This window comes from Macaca mulatta, chromosome 1 (genome assembly GCF_049350105.2).
Source record: "Macaca mulatta isolate MMU2019108-1 chromosome 1, T2T-MMU8v2.0, whole genome shotgun sequence".
Lineage (NCBI taxonomy): Eukaryota > Metazoa > Chordata > Mammalia > Primates > Cercopithecidae > Macaca > Macaca mulatta.
The window spans coordinates 176,039,470-176,061,439 of NC_133406.1; the positions used below are offsets into that span (position 1 = coordinate 176,039,470).

The window sequence follows — 21,970 nt, forward strand, 5'->3', positions numbered from 1 at the left end:
GCTTCCCTTCTAGTAGTAAATCTCACTTGCTGCAGAGGGTTCCAGATGATCTGACCAATGAAAAAATATATGCCTAGCAGATTTAGGTTGGATCATTTATCTAGCAGCTATAGTTTTATTATGCCTAAGAAACATGCAACTTACAGCTTGTTCTTTTCAGACCTAATAGATTACATGATTTGTGTATACAATTCCCAAAGACTACCATTTCTGCCCCAAAGTGAGACCTACTGGAGCCCTAAAAGTAAATATTCTGGTCCTCTGCCTTTCTCTTCGGCTTTATGTGTCTACAAGAGACCTGGAATTTGGGAAGTATGGTTCTCCATGTTTAAGGATGCTTTGTCTTTCCAGCAATAAGGAAAGTCTTAGGAGGTTCCTGTGCTTTAGATTTTTTTCTTGGTAAAATCTGAGGATTGGAGATGGTATTATTTCTCAAGTTTCTTTCAGCTCTTAAATAGTGAAGCCTCTAGGTTCTGAGATGTATCAATCAACAAGAGTACATAAGACAAAAAGAGAAATAAGGAGTGGAATTCTAGGGCAAAAAAGTGGAGATATCAGGTCACCTTGGAGCTATCAGTAGTTATATATAAATACAAGCACCCAGTAGTTATTTACACTGCCTTCAGCTGAGTTCCAATGAGAACAGGAAGAAAGTTCAACCTTGGTATACAGTATTATGGCCCTAAGTTTATTAGTAGAAAAGTTCATACAACATTCTTCCAGAAAAATCCCAAAACAGATTAAAAATTATAACTAGGGAAAGGAAAGAACATCCAATACCTCCTATTGCAAAGATAACCGGGTCTCTAAAATAACCTTTAAAATAACAAATGTAAAATTCACGAAAAATGAGTTAACAGATTGAAGAGCATAAAAAGTAGTTGGCATGTACCATATATATAGCTATCTAGTAGAAGCTTAAGATGTAAGCTTGATTTTTTTTCCCTCTCCCTCTCTTGAGGGTTAACTTTCCAGCAAGAAATATCCAATCTTAAGTATATAATACTTCTCTTCAAAAGTTTAAAAAAAAATTTGAAGCAACGTATTTATTCAACTTGAATGTGATAGAATACAGTTCATCTTTGTAAAACCAATGGATTACTGACCTGAATTTAAGTCTCGTCCTGGATTGAAGGCCCGGCTATTAACAGTAGTAGAAAGTCGATCACAACTAATTGTTCTAGACACATTGGTATTAAAGCTCCCATCAAACCTGAAACAATAGGAGAGAATGAGCAATACTTATTCAGTCCAGAAAAACCAACCAACAAAAATAATGATTTACATTGTGTACAAGATAGATCAGCCCATAAACAATACAACTGTGATTTAGATTTAAATATTCAAAAAAATAATTTCAGAATTGTGGGGGGTCGGGGGGGAACACCTGCATCCAGAAGGTTTTAGAAATCAAATTCAATTCCAAGATAAAAACAAACAACCATTCTTCAAATCAACTTTTCTCCAATAAACTTAAGTTAGTACTATTGATAAAATCATACAGAAAATAGATGACAAAATTCAAAACAGAGCTACAAAAAAAAAAAAAAATCAGATGGGTGCTCTGACGTTACATGTAAAACAGAATTCTTTAAATTATCCTATTGGAAAACCAATTTTGGTTTTGACCAAGTACAAAAATAGACAGTAGTGAAGGATAAAGAATGGGTGTGGAGTAGGAATGGTCTAGATAGGAAACCCTGCTCTGTCACTATTAGAAAGATTATTCATTTTTTCTGGGTCTCAGTTTTCTTATCTGAAAAAGATAATAAAACTTATTTTCCAGAGCCATAAAAAAATTAAACATAATGTATGGAAGTTCCTCTCATAGTATATGACACATAGCTTGTACCTGCTAGACTGTCATGCAAATAAGGCAAAAGTCTTTTCATTTCCAGTGGTAGTGTAATGCTAGTACTTGAGCTAGAACAATACTATTATTCTAGCTAGTAGCTGATCAATAAATATTAGTGGAATCAATGATCCATTGCTATAGCAGACAACAATCTGAAAGAACATAATAGGAAAACATAACAGCTTATTTACATATAGTCATTAAGAGTATTTTTTTTTTTTTTTTTTTTTTTTTGAGACGGAGTCTCGCTCTGTCACCCAGGCTGGAGTGCAGTGGCCAGATCTCAGCTCACTGCAAGCTCCGCCTCCCGGGTTTACGCCATTCTCCTGCCTCAGCCTCCCGAGTTGCTGGGACTACAGGCGCCTGCCACCTCGCCCGGCTAAGTTTTTGTATTTTTAGTAGAGACGGGGTTTCACCGTGTTAGCCAGGATGGTCTCGATCTCCTGACCTCGTGATCCGCCCGTCTCGGCCTCCCAAAGTGCTGGGATTACAGGCTTGAGCCACCGCGCCCGGCCTAAGAGTATTTTTAAGTGAATTTCATCCAGGAGTAACAAAAGTGAAGGATCTTGAACTTCTAAGTAAACTATTTAGGATTTCAGATCCTGAGAGGACTCAAAGTTTGTAAGAGATCCCCAAATAAATGCAACTTGAAATGAGGTTTTTAAAAATTTGTGTTAAAATGTAAACTTCAGGAACCACTAATGCAACTCCATGAACCCAAATAGAGAAGCTCTAAAGCTAGGAGAAACATTCCTAAAAAGCAATATCCATTTGACCACTGGCATGAACTTTAAAATCTGTTGATCACATCTCCTAACACAAGAACTATTACATGGAACTGACTGCACAAGCAAGGGGACTAGGTTTTCACATGGTATGTTGGTTCCAACAGCAAAAGCTAAAAACAGTCTTGCTTTATTTCATATCATCTCAAAGAAGGAGATAGCTGGATTTTAAGAGACTGTTAGTCCAGGCTCTAACCTAGTGCAGAGTTACACCGACAATGTCAACTGTGCCTTAAAGGACACAGTTGCTTCATTAACGTGGCTGCCCTTCCTTGGACCTACTCCAGTTTGTCTAGACGAGAAGACTGCTGCCTCAGAAGCCACAGATGGAGGGAAAAGAAGAGATTAATACAGCAGCAGCTGCTGTGTCCATGCTGGCAAGGCACTATCACTACAACCTCACTTCTCTCTAAGCTATAGCTAGCCACACTAAGTCTATTCCCTCCCAGACATTTTTATAAAGGGAGAGATAATAGTTTAGGCTTTGTGGGCCATAAAGACTGTTGCAACTCCTCTGCCATTGTAGTGTGAAAGCAGCTACTGAAAATAAATAAAAGATTGAGTATGGCTGTGTTCCAATAAAACTTAATTTTCAAAAACAGGCGGTATTCCAGACCTGTTTCACCACTGCTGGTCTAGACCAGGGCCGTCCAAGAGAAGTCTCTGGGATGATGAACATGTATTATTTTTGCACTGTCTGACATGTTAGACACATGTGGCTACTGAGCATTTGAAATGCGGCTAGCATAACAGAGACACTACATTTTCTACTTTATTTCATCTTAATTTGTAAATAGTCACTGAAGAATGGCTACCATATTGGACAATGGAAGGCTGGAAGGTTCTCCTGATTACTTGTCTAGTAATCCTTCAGGTCTCTGTTCATGTATCCCTTCTTCAGAAAGGCCTATCCTGATTGTGATGACTTCCCAAGTCTATGTAAAATGCCTCCATATTCTGTCAAGGCATGTGCCATAATTTTAAATTTACAGTTCTATTCATGATTTTTATAGATCAGGTTCCATAAATAGACAAGAGTGCCATGAAGGTAGGCACCATGTCTTGTTGATTTTGTTCACCACTGCATACATTGCTTAGCATTGTTCTGGTCATAAGTAGGTGCTCATATTAATTGGTCTTTTATGACCATCCACGCCATCCAGGGTGCCTAGTCCTGTTCTGGGCTCCCCTGAAGACTCCAAGAAATCTTAGCAAGTGAGGAGCATGACTCAGTTGAATGGTTACAATACTGAAAGTCTAGCTACCTCAGAACCAGCTGGGATGCATGTTGGAATGCAGATTCCTGGGATCCACTGTTAGAGTGTCTGATTTAGTGAGTCTGGGGTGAGGCCAAGGAATCTGACTTTCACAGGCTCTGGAGGAATGAGAAGTGCCTTCCAATCCTGCTATGCAGATTCTTTTAGAAATAAAGCAAAGGAATGGCCTTCTGCATGAGCACAGGTACTTTCCTGTATGTCTCAAAGAGACCGAAGACACAGGATCTTCCGAATGGATTTAGATCAAGAGAACAGGGTAGTTCTGAGGTATGTATGCAGCTCACATCTGGACTTCGCTGTCCAAGTTATGAACCCTTTCTCCTACCCATTTCACAGTTGAGAAAAATGACACCAAAGACCGCAGAGCAAGTCAGGGACCTAAGAGAGACTTGAACCCATCACTCAACTTCTTTCCAGAGACAAACCACATACGATTCCGCATAAGTGATACATAAAGAAGAACTTGCAACTGAAGAGGGTTACTGACAAATCTTCCCAGGAAATGTGTAAACCTGGAGAGAGTCTTTGCCTATCTGGATTAAGTCTCCACAGACAGCACCTCGCTTTCAGCATCACCCCTTGAGAGAGCTGAAGTCCAATGCTGAGGATACACAGATTTTTCTGGACCTTTGTGAAATGCAAGCTGGCTCGTGGGACCAGGGACATCAGGGAACTATTATGATAGGTTGTTTTACTTCCTTTGCTGAAAAGATCATCTTCAAAAGCATTAGAGAAAACATTTTTATAACAATAAAAATGACAGTGACTCATTAACAAAAGTAGGTGCTTGATAAACATTTCTCCATCATAAAACAGTTTCATGACATGGTACTTGTCAACAATAATCTACCCGACCTTCTCTTCCCACCGTCTCCTATCCTACACTTCTAACCAATCTGGCCCTTCCTTATGCGCTCTTCTGTTAGACCCCAACTGTGACGCTCTCCAGTGTCCACTCCACTCATTCTTCAAAGCCCAGCTCAACTCTTCTTTCAAATTTCTCCCTAGTACTGGCCCATGATGAGTCCTTCCTCCTCCAAGCTGACTAGTGCCATTCTGCTTCTTAACTATACGCTTGTGTCTTCTTCCTATTTTTCTTGTTTCGTAATCAAACAACATAATATCACAGTCCTATCCATTAGATACAGATTTTTTTTTTTTTAAAGATTCTGCTTATACCAACAGAACACTAATCAATTGTCTTAGTCCATCTGGACTGTAAACTAGGTGGTTCATGAACAACAGAAATTCATTTCTCACAGGTCTGGAGGCTGGGAAGTCCATGATTAAGGTACTGGCAGATTTAGTGTCTGGTGAAGGGCCACTTTCTGGTTCATAGACGTGGCCTTTTCACTGTGTCCTCAGTGACAGGGGCAAGGCAGTTCTCTGGGACCTCTTTTGTAAAGGCACTAATGCCATTCATGGGGGCTCTGCCTTCATGATCTAATCATTTCCCAAAGGCCCCTCCTCCTAATAGGATCATGTTGGTGATTAGTTTCCAACATATAAATTTGGGAGGGAGAAGGCAAATATTCAGACCACTGCATCAATAATATTTATAAATAAGATTCATTCTTTGGGAGGCCGAGGTGGGTGGATCACAAGGTCAGGAGATCGAGACCATCCTGGCTAACATGGTTAAACCCCGTCTCTACTAAAAATACAAAAAATTAGCCAGGCGTGGTGGCAGGCGCCTGTATTCCCAGCTATTCAGGAGGCTGAGGCAGGAGAATGGCATGAACCCAGGAGGCGGAGCTCACAGTGAGCCGAGATCACGCCAATGCACTCCAGTCTGGGCAACAGAGCGAGACTCCATCTCAAAAAAAATAAATAAATAAAAATAAGCTTTATTATAAATAATGAACAAATTATAGTATTCATTTTGCCTTCCCCCTATACCAAATAAATGTGTGTTACATGGGGGTGAAATGCCAAAATGTTTTATCATGGAACCCCTATTTGACTAAACCCTACCCATGTAGCTCTTCAACTCTCAATTCTCTCTAAAACCTTTTATGCGCTTGAGAAATTTTAGCTTCCCCCAATGGGACTGTAGGTTACTGGAGGATTTATATTTCTCTCTCATGTCTAGCACAGTTGCTGGAAGGTGGGGCATTCCATAAATTCTTACTGGTTGACTGAGTAACGAGAAAGGGCAGAGTTAAGTCACCAGAAAGCTCTGGGCATTTTATTTCATAATATTCATTGAACATCTACTATATTTCCTAAGAGTCTCAACTGCCGTGAGTTCTCTCACATGTGTTGAATTTCAGCCGTGCAGCATTCACTTGCCAGTCAAGTTAGCATGAAAAGCCTAGAAATCAACCTCACTCTGCTGCTTTTCTCACTACCACTGATGTGCCAGTCAGATGAAGAAGGAGGTGTCAATAGGGGCTTAAGATATACAGGGCTGGGGACCGGCTAGGTTAGCAGGAATAACTACTGGAAGCACAAGTGAAGAGTGCTTATCTTTCTACCCTTCACTAACACTCTAACGCCTACTGCTTTTTCTGGACTCCAGACTCCACACGCAGGGGTAAAACATGCTCAGCCATCCTTGTTACTTTAGCTACCTCTGGTCCCTAGAGGAAGAGTCACCTTGCCAAAGACAGGAATGCATTTTATGCCCATATGCCTTTGAGAAAAGTGACTTATAAAAAGAAACATGCTATTTGCCCTGATTTGGAGAATGTTGGAAATATAAAGCTCATACTTAAGACACTTTATAAAAACATGTCACTTATTCTTAGCGGTTACCTAAAAGATTTTTCATTAAGAAGTGCATTAGCTGCCAGTCACATTTATACAATTTCGGGTTTATGGAAAAGCCAAGAAGCGGTAAAATCATAGATTTTCATACAAAATGAACGGGCAAATCAACTTAAGAGGTTTGGTTTGCTTCATTCCTCATGCCTGTGCTTTCAAAAAGTTAGTAATGACAATAGAAATTACTGATAAAAATCTCCTTTACACCCCGACTCTAAAAAAGGAGATAATGGATTGTAACTGCATTCTATACTCATTTTCATAAGATAAAACCAGTGCCTGAAATTCAGTTTCAAGAGAAATAACCCCATCTCTCCAACCCCTGTAAGTTTAAAAAAAAAAAAACAAAAAAACTTCCTTCTGGATTTGCTTTCATGAACAACTGATCGAAACTGCATCCCGAGGGAGAAAACAGAACTGTGACTCCCACTTTGATCTCTTCCCCATGGAGAAATTCACTCCCTGCCTGGCTTGCAAGATGTTCATTTGATTGACGTTTGCTCTGATGTGCAAACTGCTTTGAACTTCAGACATTTAATTCCCATCAGGCTGCAGTCATTTTTATTCTCCTTCAACAGGATTTACAAGCAGGAGATCAGCAAATGTAGAAGATAAAATAAATTTGCAGAAGCTTTGAATCTTACATCAAAACAGTGTTCAAGTGAGTTCCAATTGGATTTCATTCAGCCTCGATTCACAGTGTAAATCAACTTTTCAGTGGAGTCCCAGTTTAGAAAGAAAGAGATATAAAAGACCCCACCTCCCCGACCCCCCCATCCCCCGACCAGTTGGGGTTTACTTCCTTTCTTGGTCTTTGTTTAAATTTCCTAGGGAAGGTAATTTGCCAGGCAAATCACTCAGAAACCCGGGTTTTTCTCAATATTTCCAGAGAAGTCTGCCTCATTTATCACATAGCACATAAAAATCACACCCACAGTGTCGGTTCCAAGGGCAGTGATGAAATGTGGAATTGTTCATGGATGAGTTTTTAAGGTAATGATTAAAAAGCAAATCCCTGTGGAAACTGATCATCAAGTCCACACACAAAGCCAATGTAATGATAGCTACTAGGGTAGGGAATATTCTTTACTCGTTTGCTTGTTTTTAATCACTGCTAAAATGCTGAGATAAGTGCAAAAGGTTAAAACAAAATCATTTCTTCTGAAAGCAAAACTTGGTATCAGATCAGAAGTGGGTATGGAAGAAATGCTGAGAGGCTTCCAAGGGGAGTTCACAACACAAGCGGGCCTTTGCTGCGAGTGCCACTGAATTTCCGAGCTTTGTTTTTAGAACAGCACATGTTTTTCTGCAAAACAAAGGTGGTGAAAACCCTTCACTAGTAGCTGCAGGAGCTGCTAAAGGAAGGTTCTGGACACTGAGAAACACTCAGGCCTACTAGGCCCCGGGGCCCTAGTAACAGCCTCACAGGGTCTGGTTTACTGTGATATGACACGGAGACATATCTCTTCACCTCCATTCAACCAGGTTCCCGCTCATTCTTTCTGGGAAGCATCTGCTCTCCAAATATTTGAGCAACACCAGTTGAAAAGAATTAAACAAGAACCTCCTTATCGTCCACTTAACCACCCATGAGAATAAAGTTAAACAAAGAAAGAGCTTAGATAAAAATCAAACATCTGCACTGGCAAATATTTAAACTCTGTTTGAATGGTAGAGGAAAGGGGCAAGAGCAGGATCACTTCAAAAAGGAACTATCACATTTATAAAGTAAATAATACTCAAACCCCCCCCTCGACTGAGTTTACTTATTCAAACACCTAAATAAATGGGCCAACCAAAAAGCTGTCAAATAACATGTAATCACATTCCGAGAAATAGTGTTTCCTTCCATCACTGCAGAGATTGGGGTGATAAGTCACATTCTTTTTTCCTTATCAGTAATAAGGATTAAACCTTCAGCGTTCAGCAACTCAGCCAGATTGGAAACAAGGGCTGGTTTCAAATGCCCTTGGAAGGTAAGATTTTCAGAGCAATAAAGTGTCTCCCTCTCTATTAAGTCTAAGTATCACACAGACCAACGATATTTCTTTTTCGCCATTTCCCTACCACAACAGACTATGGAGATAAGGCCCTGCTATGACCTTGTGTCTCACTTCCATATTCAAAAGATGGTATTATCATTCAATTCACTTTCTCATAAAAGCTTGGAAAATTGCACAGGTGACATCTAGGGTGGATTGGAAGTGGGCGCACAACCACATTAAACATTTATCCTTATCTTCCTCATCACTAGGTTGGACGGGGGGCACAAGAAGAAAGATGGGTATCTGGAAAAATCAAAGAGAGAACAGGCCGGGGAGAGCAGCTTGGTGGGGTCTGCAGGCTGCCTTTGTGCCATTCCATAGCACCCCTGTCTATCCTGCCACTTGACCTCTAATAGGGACTTGACACACTTGGCAGTTATTTATTTATACACCCTTCTCCCTTGCTTGGTAGACACAAAGAGAGAGGTCTTTTCTTACGTTTCTTTATACCCAGGGCCTAGCTCAGAGTCTCCTTGTGAGGAGCAAAAGTTTCGTCAATGTCTGCCGGATAAATACACATAGAAAGCCTAAGAGGCTGAGATTTCCCAGGACTAGAGGCCAGAGACTGTAAATTGGGTATGTTCTCTCCCCTCACACACACTGAGTATTTAGTACACAGCAGACAGCTGTGAGTGGTATGACACAGACACAAAAGAGAGGCACTAACAACTAAGAGTTAGCAGATGACCTTGGAGATTAACTGGTTCCATCTACCAGCACACATGCACCGACAAGGGAAGAATCCTGTCCACACATCTCCCTGTTCTGTTAAAGAAACAGAAGAATATAAGATACAGAATACTTATGGCTGATTCTACAAAAGGAATACTATCCCAATATTAACAAGTTAATAAAGCTAGAGTGTAAAGACAGGTATCTACATCATCATACCAGATAAGTCAAGTCCCCAGAAAGAGATTATAGATAGATTTTTAAATCTGGGCCTTCTTTGAAATTGCTTTGGTATTTTTCACAATAAAAATGCACAAAATGGTTTCTGCTTTGCAGCTAAGACAGGTTCTATTTCTTAAAGCTGGTATAGTCTGCTAGGCAGTTTTCTACAGAGATCAGATTTTAAAAAGAAAGAAAAATCACAAAACCATCTCTATTTAAAATCCATAAAAGGCAGCTGGTGAAATTCAATAGCGTAAGCAGTGAGGCAGGTTTCCCATTCTTCCTCCAATGAAGGTCACACAGAAAAATGCAGGAAGCTAGATTCTCAGCAGATCCCAATGCAGGCGCTTTCTGCTATAAGGGTACTCATGAAGACTCCTAAACATAAAGACATCTATCTAACACACACACACAAGCACACACAGGGAAATGATACAAATTGCTGCAGGTCAGCCAATTTAGAAAGTTTGGAGAGTCATCTAGTAACCTCAAGTAGAATTCTAAGAAGGAATACATAGTTTAGCATTTCACTTGGCAGATGACCCACTCTAATTTTACTACTGGTCAGAGTACCATTAAAAGAAAACAGCATTCGGAATCAGGAAACCTAAATTCCAAACCCGGCTCTCCACTAAGTCCTGCCATAACCTTTCTTTCTTTCCTTTTTTTTTTTTTGAGACGAAGTTTTGCTCATGTTGCCCAGGCTCGAGTGCAATGGCACGATCTCAGCTCACCGCAATGTCCGCCTCCCGGGTTCAAGCGGATTCTCTTACCTCAGCCTCCCAAGTAGCTGGGATCACAGGTGCCCACCATCATGCCCAGCTAACTTTTGTGTTTTTTGTAGAGATGGGGTTTCACCATGTTGGACAGGCTGGTCTCGAACTCCTAACCTCAGATGATCCACACACCTGGGCCTCCCAAAGTGCTGGGATTACCCTGCCATAAACTTTCTAAACCTATTTCCTAATCTATAAAAGTGGGGATGAGGGAGGTGGGCAGAGACAGTTTCTACCCCACCAGGTTGTTCAGAGGAACATATGAAGAATGTAATGTAAGTAATGTAATGTTTAAAGAAGAACAGGCCTAAAAAAGTATTTCACTGAAGTATAAACATATGTAACTAAGTTTTCATAAATACAAAGCTTTCTGTAATATCTTTTTTTTTTTTTTTTTGAGACGGAGTCTAGCTCTGTTGCCCAGGCTGGAGTGCAGTGGCCGGATCTCAGCTCACTGCAAGCCCCGCCTCCCGGGTTCACACCATTCTCCTGCCTCAGCCTCCCGAGTAGCTGGGACTACAGGCGCCCGCCACCTCGCCCGGCTAATTTTTTTTTTTTGTATTTTAGTAGAGACGGGGTTTCACCGTGTTAGCCAGGATGGTCTCGACCTCCTGACCTCGTGATCCGCCCGTCTCGGCCTGCCAAAGTGCTGGGATTACAGGCTCGAGCCACCGCGCCCGGCCAGCTTTCTGTAATATCTTTGTTAAATGTTGAGCTTGGCCGGGCGCGGTGGCTCGAGCCTGTAATCCCAGCACTTTGGGAGGCCGAGACGGGCGGATCACAAGGTCAGGAGATCGAGACCATCCTGGCTAACCCGGTGAAACCCCGTCTCTACTAAAAAATCCAAAAAACTAGCCGGGCGAGGTGGTGGGCGCCTGTAGTCCCAGCTACTCAGGAGGCTGAGGCAGGAGAATGGTGTAAACCCGGGAGGCGGAGCTTGCAGTGAGCTGAGATCTGGCCACTGCACTCCAGCCTGGGCGACAGAGCGAGACTCCGTCTCAAAAAAAAAAAAAAAAAAAAAGAAAAATGTTGAGCTTAACTCCAGTCCTCTGGTACCAATATCCAGAAAGACTATCTGTAACATTTAGTTGGCCTGCAGGTAATAATAATTTTTAAAGGCATTGGAAATGGAAGTGTGAGATAAGGCAGTGAAAATGACTTGAAAGACTAAGACTTGCCATACAACACTTCATGGGCATAAACACAAAACACATCTTCATAGAGAAATAATACGACTTGCAATAAATTTAAACTCAGTTGTTCAGGACCAAGCTCGTCACATTATTTGACCTTGTGACACAGCGATAACAAAGGAACAAAAGTTATAAGCACCTAAGTCACAGTATCTTATTTCTCATAAAAACAGTAATAATAAGAAATAAGATGTGTATAAGGTTAAACATTTTATATCATATTTTCCATGTGCACTACCTTAAAATTGGGTTAGAAAAAAATAGGAGTTGCCAACTTATGGGTCAGCTGTTATGTCTTGAAACATTCTGTACAAACCTACACATTAACACAACATTAAAAGTAGACATCTCAAATTTCCCTTTTACCTGAACTGCCATGCACATGACATAGTTATGGGGGTAAAAATATTTGTGGCATGAAAATAAAGAAGTTGTGGGATGAAAATAAAATGCTGCTGCAGGTTAATCTCAGTTGCTTAGCAAACACCTCCCAAGAATGATCTACGTGCAACTCCAAATCAGCATGTTTATACTGGATCCATCATTTTCCTCCTAAAAGTCTTCTTTTGCTCCTAGTTTCACCCTTCAGTTAATAGATTCCCATCTCCTAAAGTGCTCAATTTAAAATTTGGAGCTGTCATTTCTATTCTTCCTCCTTACCAAAACTCTCCAAGAAAACCTAGTTGCCATATTCCACATATTGTACATCCCTATTTTGACACTCTATATAATGTACCAGTCCCTGGACATCTTTGCTTTAGTACATTTGCCCCTTAAGGTGTCATTACTTTGTCTATGATTATCTAACTGGCCCAACCTGACAAGCAACTTGCCTTTCTACCATCATTTATTCTTCATTTGCCAACTAATTAATTTGCCCAAGACCTGACCACAGCTGTTCCTTGCTTTAAAACTACTGCTTACTGAGAGAAATTTGTGTAGCTGACCTAGTGTTTCAAGCCCACCATGGTGTTTCTTTAATCCTTTGTGCCAGCTGGGTCTTCCACCTCCCCATCCTCAATTGCAGTATGGACACTTGCTGTTTTCTGGTCTGAAGCATTCTTCCCCTAGATCTATCTGTGGAAGTTCTACTCTTCAAGGCCTTGACTACCACTTTTTCACCAAGCTTGAGCATTCGGAGGCCTTTGTTCATAATCTCTTCCTCCTCTAAAAGTCTTTGGATTTCTTTCATGACATTTGCCACAGACTGCCTTAGCTTACTCTACATGTGTCCTATGAGCTCTCGAAGGTACATACTGTGTTATTCATCTTTATCCATCAGACAGTATCTAGTACAATATCTTATACATTGACTGCCTTGAAGATGGTATAGACAAGTTGAGTTGAAAATGATACCCATGTATGTAGGTATTTGGGAATGTATATTCCCAAATATACAAAATGCATATAACAAAATTATTAAGCATAACTGATAACTGAGATAACCAAATCAATATCAAACATGTTTCACATCAGAGCTTGTAATAACACTGTTCAGATTAAAACAATGACTGTTATCAATAGGCAAAAAAGTATTTAATAATAATGTTCAGTTTCTGCCCAGAAAGGAAGTAGCTTGTTAATTCTGACAGCATCATAGTGACTGAGACTCAAACACTAAAGACAAAGTCAGTTATGCTACTACAAACTAACTCCTTTGGCAAATATTTATCGAGGGCCTATTTAAGCAAAGTATTGAATACAGTTGTATATGACAGAGTCCCTGAACTAAAGTAACTAAGAAAGATGAGAGAGTACATAAAGAACAAATATGCCTTAGCACCTGGTACCATCACTCTCAGTTACCCAAAATCAACTTTGGCCACCTATGATTCCTCCCTCTTCCAAAACTCAAGAAGTAGGAGCCAACATCCAAGTCCAGGCCTCCTCTTGCTCTTTGCTTACATAAATGAAATCAGATAGGTCTTCCAGTTGTTACATGATTAAGAAGTGAAATTTCCTTAAAGTTCAGGTCTCACCATTGTACTCCCTTTCTCAAGAATCGTAAATTAATTCCCTCATTCAAGCAACCAATATTTATTGCGTGTCTACTATGTGTCAGACCGTAGATATAGAAGCAAGAGAAAGATAGACATTGTTCTTTACTTCACTTATGGAGCCTAAACCCAACTGAACAGAGTTTAAATTCTCTAGTCTAGCATTTGAGGATCCTTATGATCTAATATTGATCCAACTTCTTAGCTGCCTCTTCCATTATCTGCTCCATATACAAGTCCCTCTTCAGTGCTCCTGGTCATTTCTAGGCATGGGATCTCTTCATATTGAGCTTCCTCTCCTGGAAAGCTCTTCCTCCATATCTCCATATATTCAAATCCTTTTCCTGCTTAAATACCCAGCTGAAATATTTCTTCCATAAACCATTCCACAAGCCTTTATTTTTTCAAGTGAATGGATGAATGAGTGATTTAAACTCTGTGAGTCTTGCTGCATATCATCTTTCATCCCCCCATAAGGTCACTCTCAAAAAGATAAAAACAAACTCTCTCATGGAATCCAGAATTTATTATTTTGAGCAGTAGGAAAAGTTGCCTATAATGGTAAATGGCTCCAGTTTAAAAACAAACAAACAAACAAACAAGCAACCTTCTAAGGAGTTTGAGGAAAATTAAATCAGTCTTCAAAGTTGGAAGAGTCTCTGAAATATAGTTCAAATTGCTCATTTTACAGTTGAGGAAACTGAGGACCAAAGACTTTAAGTGAACGTCCCAAGATTGCACGGCAAAGTGGCAGAGTCGAGGCCCATCCACTCTTTGTACTACATGACTCGGGTATAATTTACATCACAACTGAACTTACTGCTTATGATACTTCTTTTGCACCAGAGTAGTTGCAAATAAAATAAAAAGACTTGCCTCTTCTTAGCAATGAGAGAAGCTCATGCTTGAGTTCATTTTAAAAACAAATAATTAAAAAACAAAACAAAACAGAAAAACCCCTTGACTTGAAGCTAAGTCCCTTAAGAATAGAAATTGTATCTTTTAAATCCACTATAAATTCCTAAAGAGCTAAGTACAGGAACCTGAACATTATGGGTCAGCATGTTAATCATCAAAATTAAAAACAACTCTCTGAGTAAGTTACCTCTGGCTCATATGATGTCAATAATACTAAAAGAACTTGAAATCCTATTATAGAAATGTATACAACATCTAAATCATGCCACAAAATACACAACCAATTTACAGGGAAAAAAAGAATCACTCAAATGCTGAGATTCCTTTCCAGGCAGCTCAGTAACTTTTTTAAGAGAAGCAGTGCAGGAGAATATGGTAGAAAGTTCTGTAAGTGAGAGTTTAGCCTTCTCCAGTCTAAATGTGAAGGTTAACAAAACCTTAATTTTAATGATAGGTTTAGCAGTATAATTTTCTACCCTTTCTAAAGACAAAAGGGGTAAAAGGGCAGGAGGGATAATTTGGCTGGGCTATGTTACCCGGATAGGTTTGGCCAAACACTATTTTAGATGTTTCTGTGAAGAAAATGTTTTAGATGAGATTAACATTTAAATAATAGGTTATGAGTAAAGTTGATTATTCTCTGTAACATCAGTGGGCCTCATCAATTGAAGGACTTAGTAGAACGACGACAGACGTTCCGTAAGCAAGAAGAAATTTCCCTAGCAGACTGCCTTTGAACTCCAACTGCAACTCTTCTTTGAGTCTCCAGCTTGCCAGCCTACCATGTATTTTGGACTTGTACCTCCACAATCCTAATTCCTAACAATAAATATTCATCTCTCTGTATGTACACACACATACACCCTCTATTGGTTCTACTTCTTTGGAGAACCCTATCTAACACAGGGTTATAATGGTGCTATTCATGAGAATTATTATGATCAGGAGCCTGTGTTCTTGCATCAGAACCTATGTTAGTTGCTTTGTCTGTAGCACAATACCCTCAAGAGGCTGAATAAGATGGGATTCCTGAAATCATGTAATTCAAGTGGGTGCCAGCTGGAAATGCACTAAATTTGTGTTCTTAGAAGATGAGATGAGTCCTATCTGCCTTCCACAGTGACTGTATCAATCTCAGTGGATGCCTCAACTCAAAGAGCTCCCTGTAAAATAGCAGGAATCCAATTTGACAATGGTTCCAAGAGTTTCTTCATTTTTGGAATCAGTGAAGCTTTTTCAGTCTCCCCTGAGAGAATTATCTATTCAGCTGAAATCTTCCAGCTCCAGGTGACTGACTTCAGAGAACCTTGGAAACAAGTTGCTTACTTACTCTAGCTCCATCAGAGCATCGATTTGCTCATCAAGCCAGACATAGATGCCTTAATGTCAGTTCTTACCATGATTAGTCAATTAACATGCATTAACTAAATGAGGATAACAGCACTGAACCCCACTTGGAGATACAAAAAAGAATAAAAATCTAAATTCATCTTTCCAGTATTTCCTCCCTAGCTTATCCTCCCCTTTGCCCCTTTCTTTTTAAATAAAGACACCAAAAATGAAAAAAAAAATAAGAATACCAACAGGTAGTAAAATCTATAGAAGAAATTGGGGAAAGAAATAGATACATCAATTAAGCGATGTGGAAAATAAAATTATTGATCTGGGCCTGGTGTGGTGGCTCATGCCTGTAATCCCAGCACTTTGGAAGGCTGAGGCGGGTGGATCACTTGAGTCCAGGAGTTCGAGACCATCCTGGCCAACACAGTGAAACCCCATCTCTACAAAAATACAAAAATTAGCTAGGTGTGGCATTTTCTTAGTAAGGCAAGATAGGATGTCACTACATGAAAGACTGGGGAATTTCTGACTGACAGCTGTGAATCCAAGTAGACAGAGCATGCATTTGACACCTTTTATTAAGTGCCATAGGTGTTCAGACTCCGTATTCTTGGTACTTAACTGTCTCTACTGATGAAGAATGCAGTAATCACAGCTACTCAGCAGGCTGAGGCATGAGATCGTGCCACTGCACTCCAGACTGGGCAACAGAGCGAGACTCTGTCTTAAGAAGAAAAAAAAAAAAAGTATTGATTTGTTTATATAAAAACCAAGGATCAGTAGGGCCTGCTGAATAAATGATAGCTTTAGAAGCACACATCAGAATCTCATCTCTGTGGCAAGCTGGGTTTCAGGGATAGCTATTCTTAGTGTTATGCCTAAAGGAATTATATTCTTTAAAACTTGAGAGAATGAGAATGGACATTTTTAAGTTGGCATAGCAGGGAACGCACATGGATAAGACATTTTTCTTAAGTCAAATCTATTAACATTGTATGGTCTTTTCAGGTCAGGAATTGCAAATTCACATGCTAAGGTGGGCCAAACTGGTGATATAAATCAGGGAAATAGATTGGGTGTAACATATCAGATCAGGAACTCATCCCCTGTCTTGAAAGGGGAGCTGCTCTTCATGAAAGCAGACTGTTACCAAGCAGCAGTGTGGATCCAGTATTGCCAAATCTTCTGATTTTTCACGAGAAGACAGATACTTTGGATTTTTAAATTGCTAATCTTTCAAAGTTTAAATGTTGGCAACAGATTTTAAAATTTACAAATTTAAAAACCTTTAAAACACGTGAGGGCCGAAAAAATATACCTGCAGGTCAGATATAGTCCATGGGTGTAATTATGTACTTGTTCACTCCTTGTGGGAGAGCCCAGGATCTCCTGCATCCCTAGCACCTCACTAAAGGAACACAAAGGGAGCTGTGAATTAAATTATATAAATAAATGAGCCCACTCTCAAAACTATGTTTTTTTAAGTGATACCATTGAAAATGAGTTTGTTTTTGATTAAACTTAGCCTATTTTTTTCCATATTGAAGAATGTGAATTCTTTAGATCATTCCTTCAACAACAAACATTGACAGAGTACCTAATCACTATGCAGCACCTTGTGAAGAATAATTAACTTTTAAGGCTCCTGTGCAAGAATTTTAAGAGTTGACTGGTCTGAGAAGGAAAGTATCAAACCCACCTGAAAAATTAATTTTCTGCCACTTTGCAGGTTCTCTCTGTTGTCATCATACTATAGCCTTCAGGGTGTATTCTTTAGAATGCTCTATAATAGAGCTCTTTAAAGCTCCTCTCTCTTCAGAACTAGGCATTGTATTTTTAAAAAATACGTACTATTAAGCAGTAGTGAAGAAAACCAAATATGGATTATAAATCATTAAAAATGAAAAGTTAGGCCTGAGACAAAAAGTAAAAATTAACCATTAGTTAAAATTACTTATAAAAACATTGTCTAGTTCTAACCTTTAATATATTTGGAGAAGAAGCAAGGTCAATAGGCCACAGGCACTTAAAATGTTAATAACAAACAGCTATCATACTATTGGGTCAGTGCTGAGTTAAAAAAAAAAAAAAGTTCATAAGGCCCAGATGACTTAAGAATGAAGAAGATACAGCACTAAGACTGGGGGTCTCTTATCTGAGGTCCAATTGCTTATATTTATTATAAAGGTAGTATTAATACATACACACATGGCAAGATACAGTCCATAGGCATAAATCATTTCAAAGAGTTTGCCTCATAGAACTATAATATCTTACTGTTTGGAAGGACTTTAGCAATAACCTTGAGCCCATTTTTCATGAACTTTAGTCACTACTACATCTCTATCACTTTCAAACATTTGGTCACATTCACTTAATGTTTTCATTTAAAATAGTTCAATTTTATTCAGCTACATTTCTTTTAAAAGAAACTTTGTTATTGCCATTAGAGAAAAACTGTTAACACAGTGAATATTGAAATAAATACATAATCAAATTTTAAAAATGTCTAAGTACAACCTAAAAACATCTCCCCTATAACAGCCATGTGAGTTGGGTACTCTCATTATCCTCATCTCCCTGATGAGGAAACTGAGGCTCAGAATAAGTGACTTCCAAAGGTCCACATACGAGTTCATGAGATTCAAAACCAAATCTCCCTATGATTAAAAAAGTTTTTAATCACATGCTTACACTGCTTCAAAAGACTAGGAGATCCTCCTTTCCTTACCTAACTCCAACATTAAGTTGCTGAGATTCAAAATGGAGACATTTTTGGAAGGACTGGAATACAGGAAAGTGTCATCAGGGTGCAGTTGCTCAAGCATGGCTCAAGCCTGTAATTCCAGTACTTTGTGAGGCCAACATGGGTGGATCACCTAAGGTCAGAAGCTTGAGACCAGCCTGGCCAACATGGTGAAACCCCATCTCTACTAAAAATACAAAAAGTAGCTGGGCATGGTGACGTTCCCCTGTAGTCCCAGCTTCTTTGGAGACTGAGGCACGAGAAGCGCTTGAGCCTGGGAGGTGGAGGTTGAAGTGAGCAAAGATGGCGCCATCATACTCCATCCTGGGTGACAGAGTGAGACTCTATCTCCAAAAAGAAAAAAGGAAGGTGTGAACTGAAAATGTGTTCAGCAGGCACCCCAGCCATTAGAATATGTAGATAAGCACTTTCTGAGGGACTAGAACAAAGGTGGCTAGCTGAGAATTTATACCCTTGTTCACTCCAACAACATACTACGAACTCTTTCCATTTTTAAATCTTCATTAAAAAACTGAGGTGTTCCTCTAATTTTACAAAGTGCTTGTGTTCAGCCAACGTCTAGAAAAGTATCAGCTCAGGGTTCACTCCCAAAATTCCTTCACACATTTCACTGGAAAGTGGGCTCCATTTAAAGCCAAGTAGACACAGTATAATAGAAAGGAGTCCTTACAGGCCGCTTCCTGTTGTAAAAGATCTCTGTTGTCAGGTATCTAAAATTTGTTGAAGGAGGTTCTTTGTATAGCTTATCTGTACATTCTCTGATTGTTCAGCTTTACCTTCAGAACTGCCTTGGTTTCCAAGATCCACCCCAAGCAGTTCTTGGCTCTGTCAACTACTCCTGGTCAGGAGACAACACTGCATCTTCAGCATTCAGTGCAGAGGCTCCACCTCTGAAGGAGGAATATTCTCTCCTACTAATCTGTTTACTCGGTATGTATTTTTCTAGGGGTACAGTTAAGGTCTCATGGATGTTCAACTCAACTAAATGAGAAGTTCCCAAAGGGCAGAAACTACATTTTATGTTTCATTGTATTAACAAAAAGGTTGACCACTGGGTTTTACCAAACTAGATGACCTCTGTCCCAGACCTGAACCCTTATCTCAACATATTCAAAATGGAAATCACTGTCTTTACTCCCAAACTTAATGCACACATGTGTGTTCTTCGCTTTTTGGCTAATATCGAGTGTAATGTATGCATGTCTGACCATTCTCACAGGTCAGCTTCAACAGCATGGCTGCATCTTACCATCTCATATATATGGATGTGATACAATTTTCCTAACTAATCCTCTATTGCTAGAAATTTAGAGTATTTATAATTTTCTCTATTCTAAATGGTACTACAATATTTTTCTTTACATGTTTATATTACATATATTTTTGTGATGTTCCTCCTAATGGCCAAATCAAGTAAGAGGCATATTTCTAAAGTTCATAAAATCATTTCCGATACAACCTATCTGGTATAGTTCTCTGCTTTGAGGAACCACAATACCTCTCTGCTATGTCACATTTTGCCCTATTAATTACGCTCAATTTTTGCCACTCCATCACCCAGTAACTTACAAATTTCGAGAGAGTAGGTACCCTCTTACTCTGTCCTATATCAATTTAGATCAATTCAGATGCCAACAAATAGTATAAAAATTAAACACAAGGGCCAGGTGCTAGGGGTAAAAAAAAAAAAGGGTGTAATTCCTGCCCAGAACAGAAAGGGAGGCTGACTCACAACAAGGTCTGATACATTAAGTTCTACACTATATAGAGATGTATGGAAATTACTATAGGAATAAATATGAGAGAGCAATAAATTCTTCCAGGGACAAAATGAAATAAGGAGAGGAAAGAAAGAGGTAATTGGAAACTATGAAGAAAAGGCAATTGTTGAGTTGCTCCTTGAAACAATCATAGAAATTCACCAGGTGGCAAGTGATTGCGTAGATTGACCAGTAGCAGCCAGCCGATTCAAGTTTCGGGTTTTTCCCCCCTCTAGAGCACTAGTTCTACTTAGGAATTTACGAAGATCCCCAATCTGCTAAGCCAGGGTTTTTTAACCTTGGCACTACTGACATTTTGGGCAAGGTAATTATTTGTCTTGGGGAGCTGTCCTGAATATTATAGGATGTGTAGCAGTATCCCTGGACTCTACTCACGAGATGCCAGGAGCAAGTATTTCCTCCAGCCTTTAAGTTGTGACAACTGAAAATGTGTCCAGACATTGCCACATGTCTTTCCCTAGGAGAAAAACACATAAATCTAGCTCTAAGAACTTCTCCTTTCCTTACTATCTGTTCTCCCCGCCCTGAAAATGGTTTCTTCTTTGGGCCCAAAACCCAACTGGACTCTCATTTTATTTTTAGTTAGTGATAAGCTTGTCAAAACATTAAGTTACAGGTGCCCCAATATAAAAGATAATCTTTGATTATATCTGATATAGTTTGGCTGTGTCCCCACCTAAATCTCATCTTGAATTGTAGCTCCCATAATCCCCACATATCATGGGAGGGACCCAGTGGTAGGTGATTGAATCAGCAGGGTAGGTTTTCCTCTGCTGTTCTCGTGACAGTGAGTAAGTTTCACGAGATCTGATGGTTTTATAAAGGGCAGTTCTGCACACGCTCTTTCCTGTCACCATGTAAGACGTGTCTTTGCTCCTCCTTCCCTTCCACCATGATTGTGAGGCCTCCCTAGCCATGTGGAACTGTGAGTCCACTAAACCTCTTTTCCTTTATAAATTACCCAGTCTCAAGTATGTCTTTATTAGCAGTGTGAGAAGGAACTAATACCTAACAAACAAAAATTGAAATGTTCACTCTGATATGAAGGTATACAAATATTTAATATTACAGCGAATACTTGTTTAGAACATTACAGTTTACAAAATATTTTCATGTTTGATTTCACTGAAATGTTCACAACATCCTGGAGTCTTAGTTATTGTTCTCTTTCCAGAAATAAAGACAGGGTTGCTCAAAGACACCAAATATTGAAAGACCATGTGGGTATTGAGTGTTAGGGGTAGAATTCCTACCCAGACAGTCTCATTCCAAATCATATATGCTTTCCATTTAGCTTAGAGAACAACTAGTATGAGTTTCTTCAGGCCACAGATAGGGTAAGCCAGACAAAGGCACATCTTAACATCATAGAAATGGATAAATAAAATGACTTGAGGATGCCCTGCTACCTACAAAGCCCAGTAAGAAATCATAATAAGTAAAAACTTGCTTATGGAAACAAAGCACCATTTAACCACCAAAAAAGTTATATCCATCCTTTACCTAGCCACAAGAGCACTTGTCATGCAAAGAGAGGAATAATAAATACTAATTAACATGTACACTCATATTTTT

At 39.5% G+C, this 21,970-nt stretch overlaps 1 protein-coding gene across 4 annotated transcripts in view; it reads right to left on the reverse strand.

Annotated features, from left to right (window-relative positions):
- Window positions 1–21,970, reverse strand: part of CACHD1 (cache domain containing 1) — a 226,820-nt gene that overhangs the window by 90,666 nt on the left and 114,184 nt on the right. For all 4 annotated transcript variants that reach the window (XM_028832884.2, XM_015141703.3, XM_077954745.1 and 1 more), the window contains one exon: window positions 1,107–1,213. In XM_028832884.2, coding sequence (XP_028688717.1) covers window positions 1,107–1,213 — 107 coding nt within the window. The remainder of the gene's footprint in view (window positions 1–1,106; window positions 1,214–21,970) is intronic.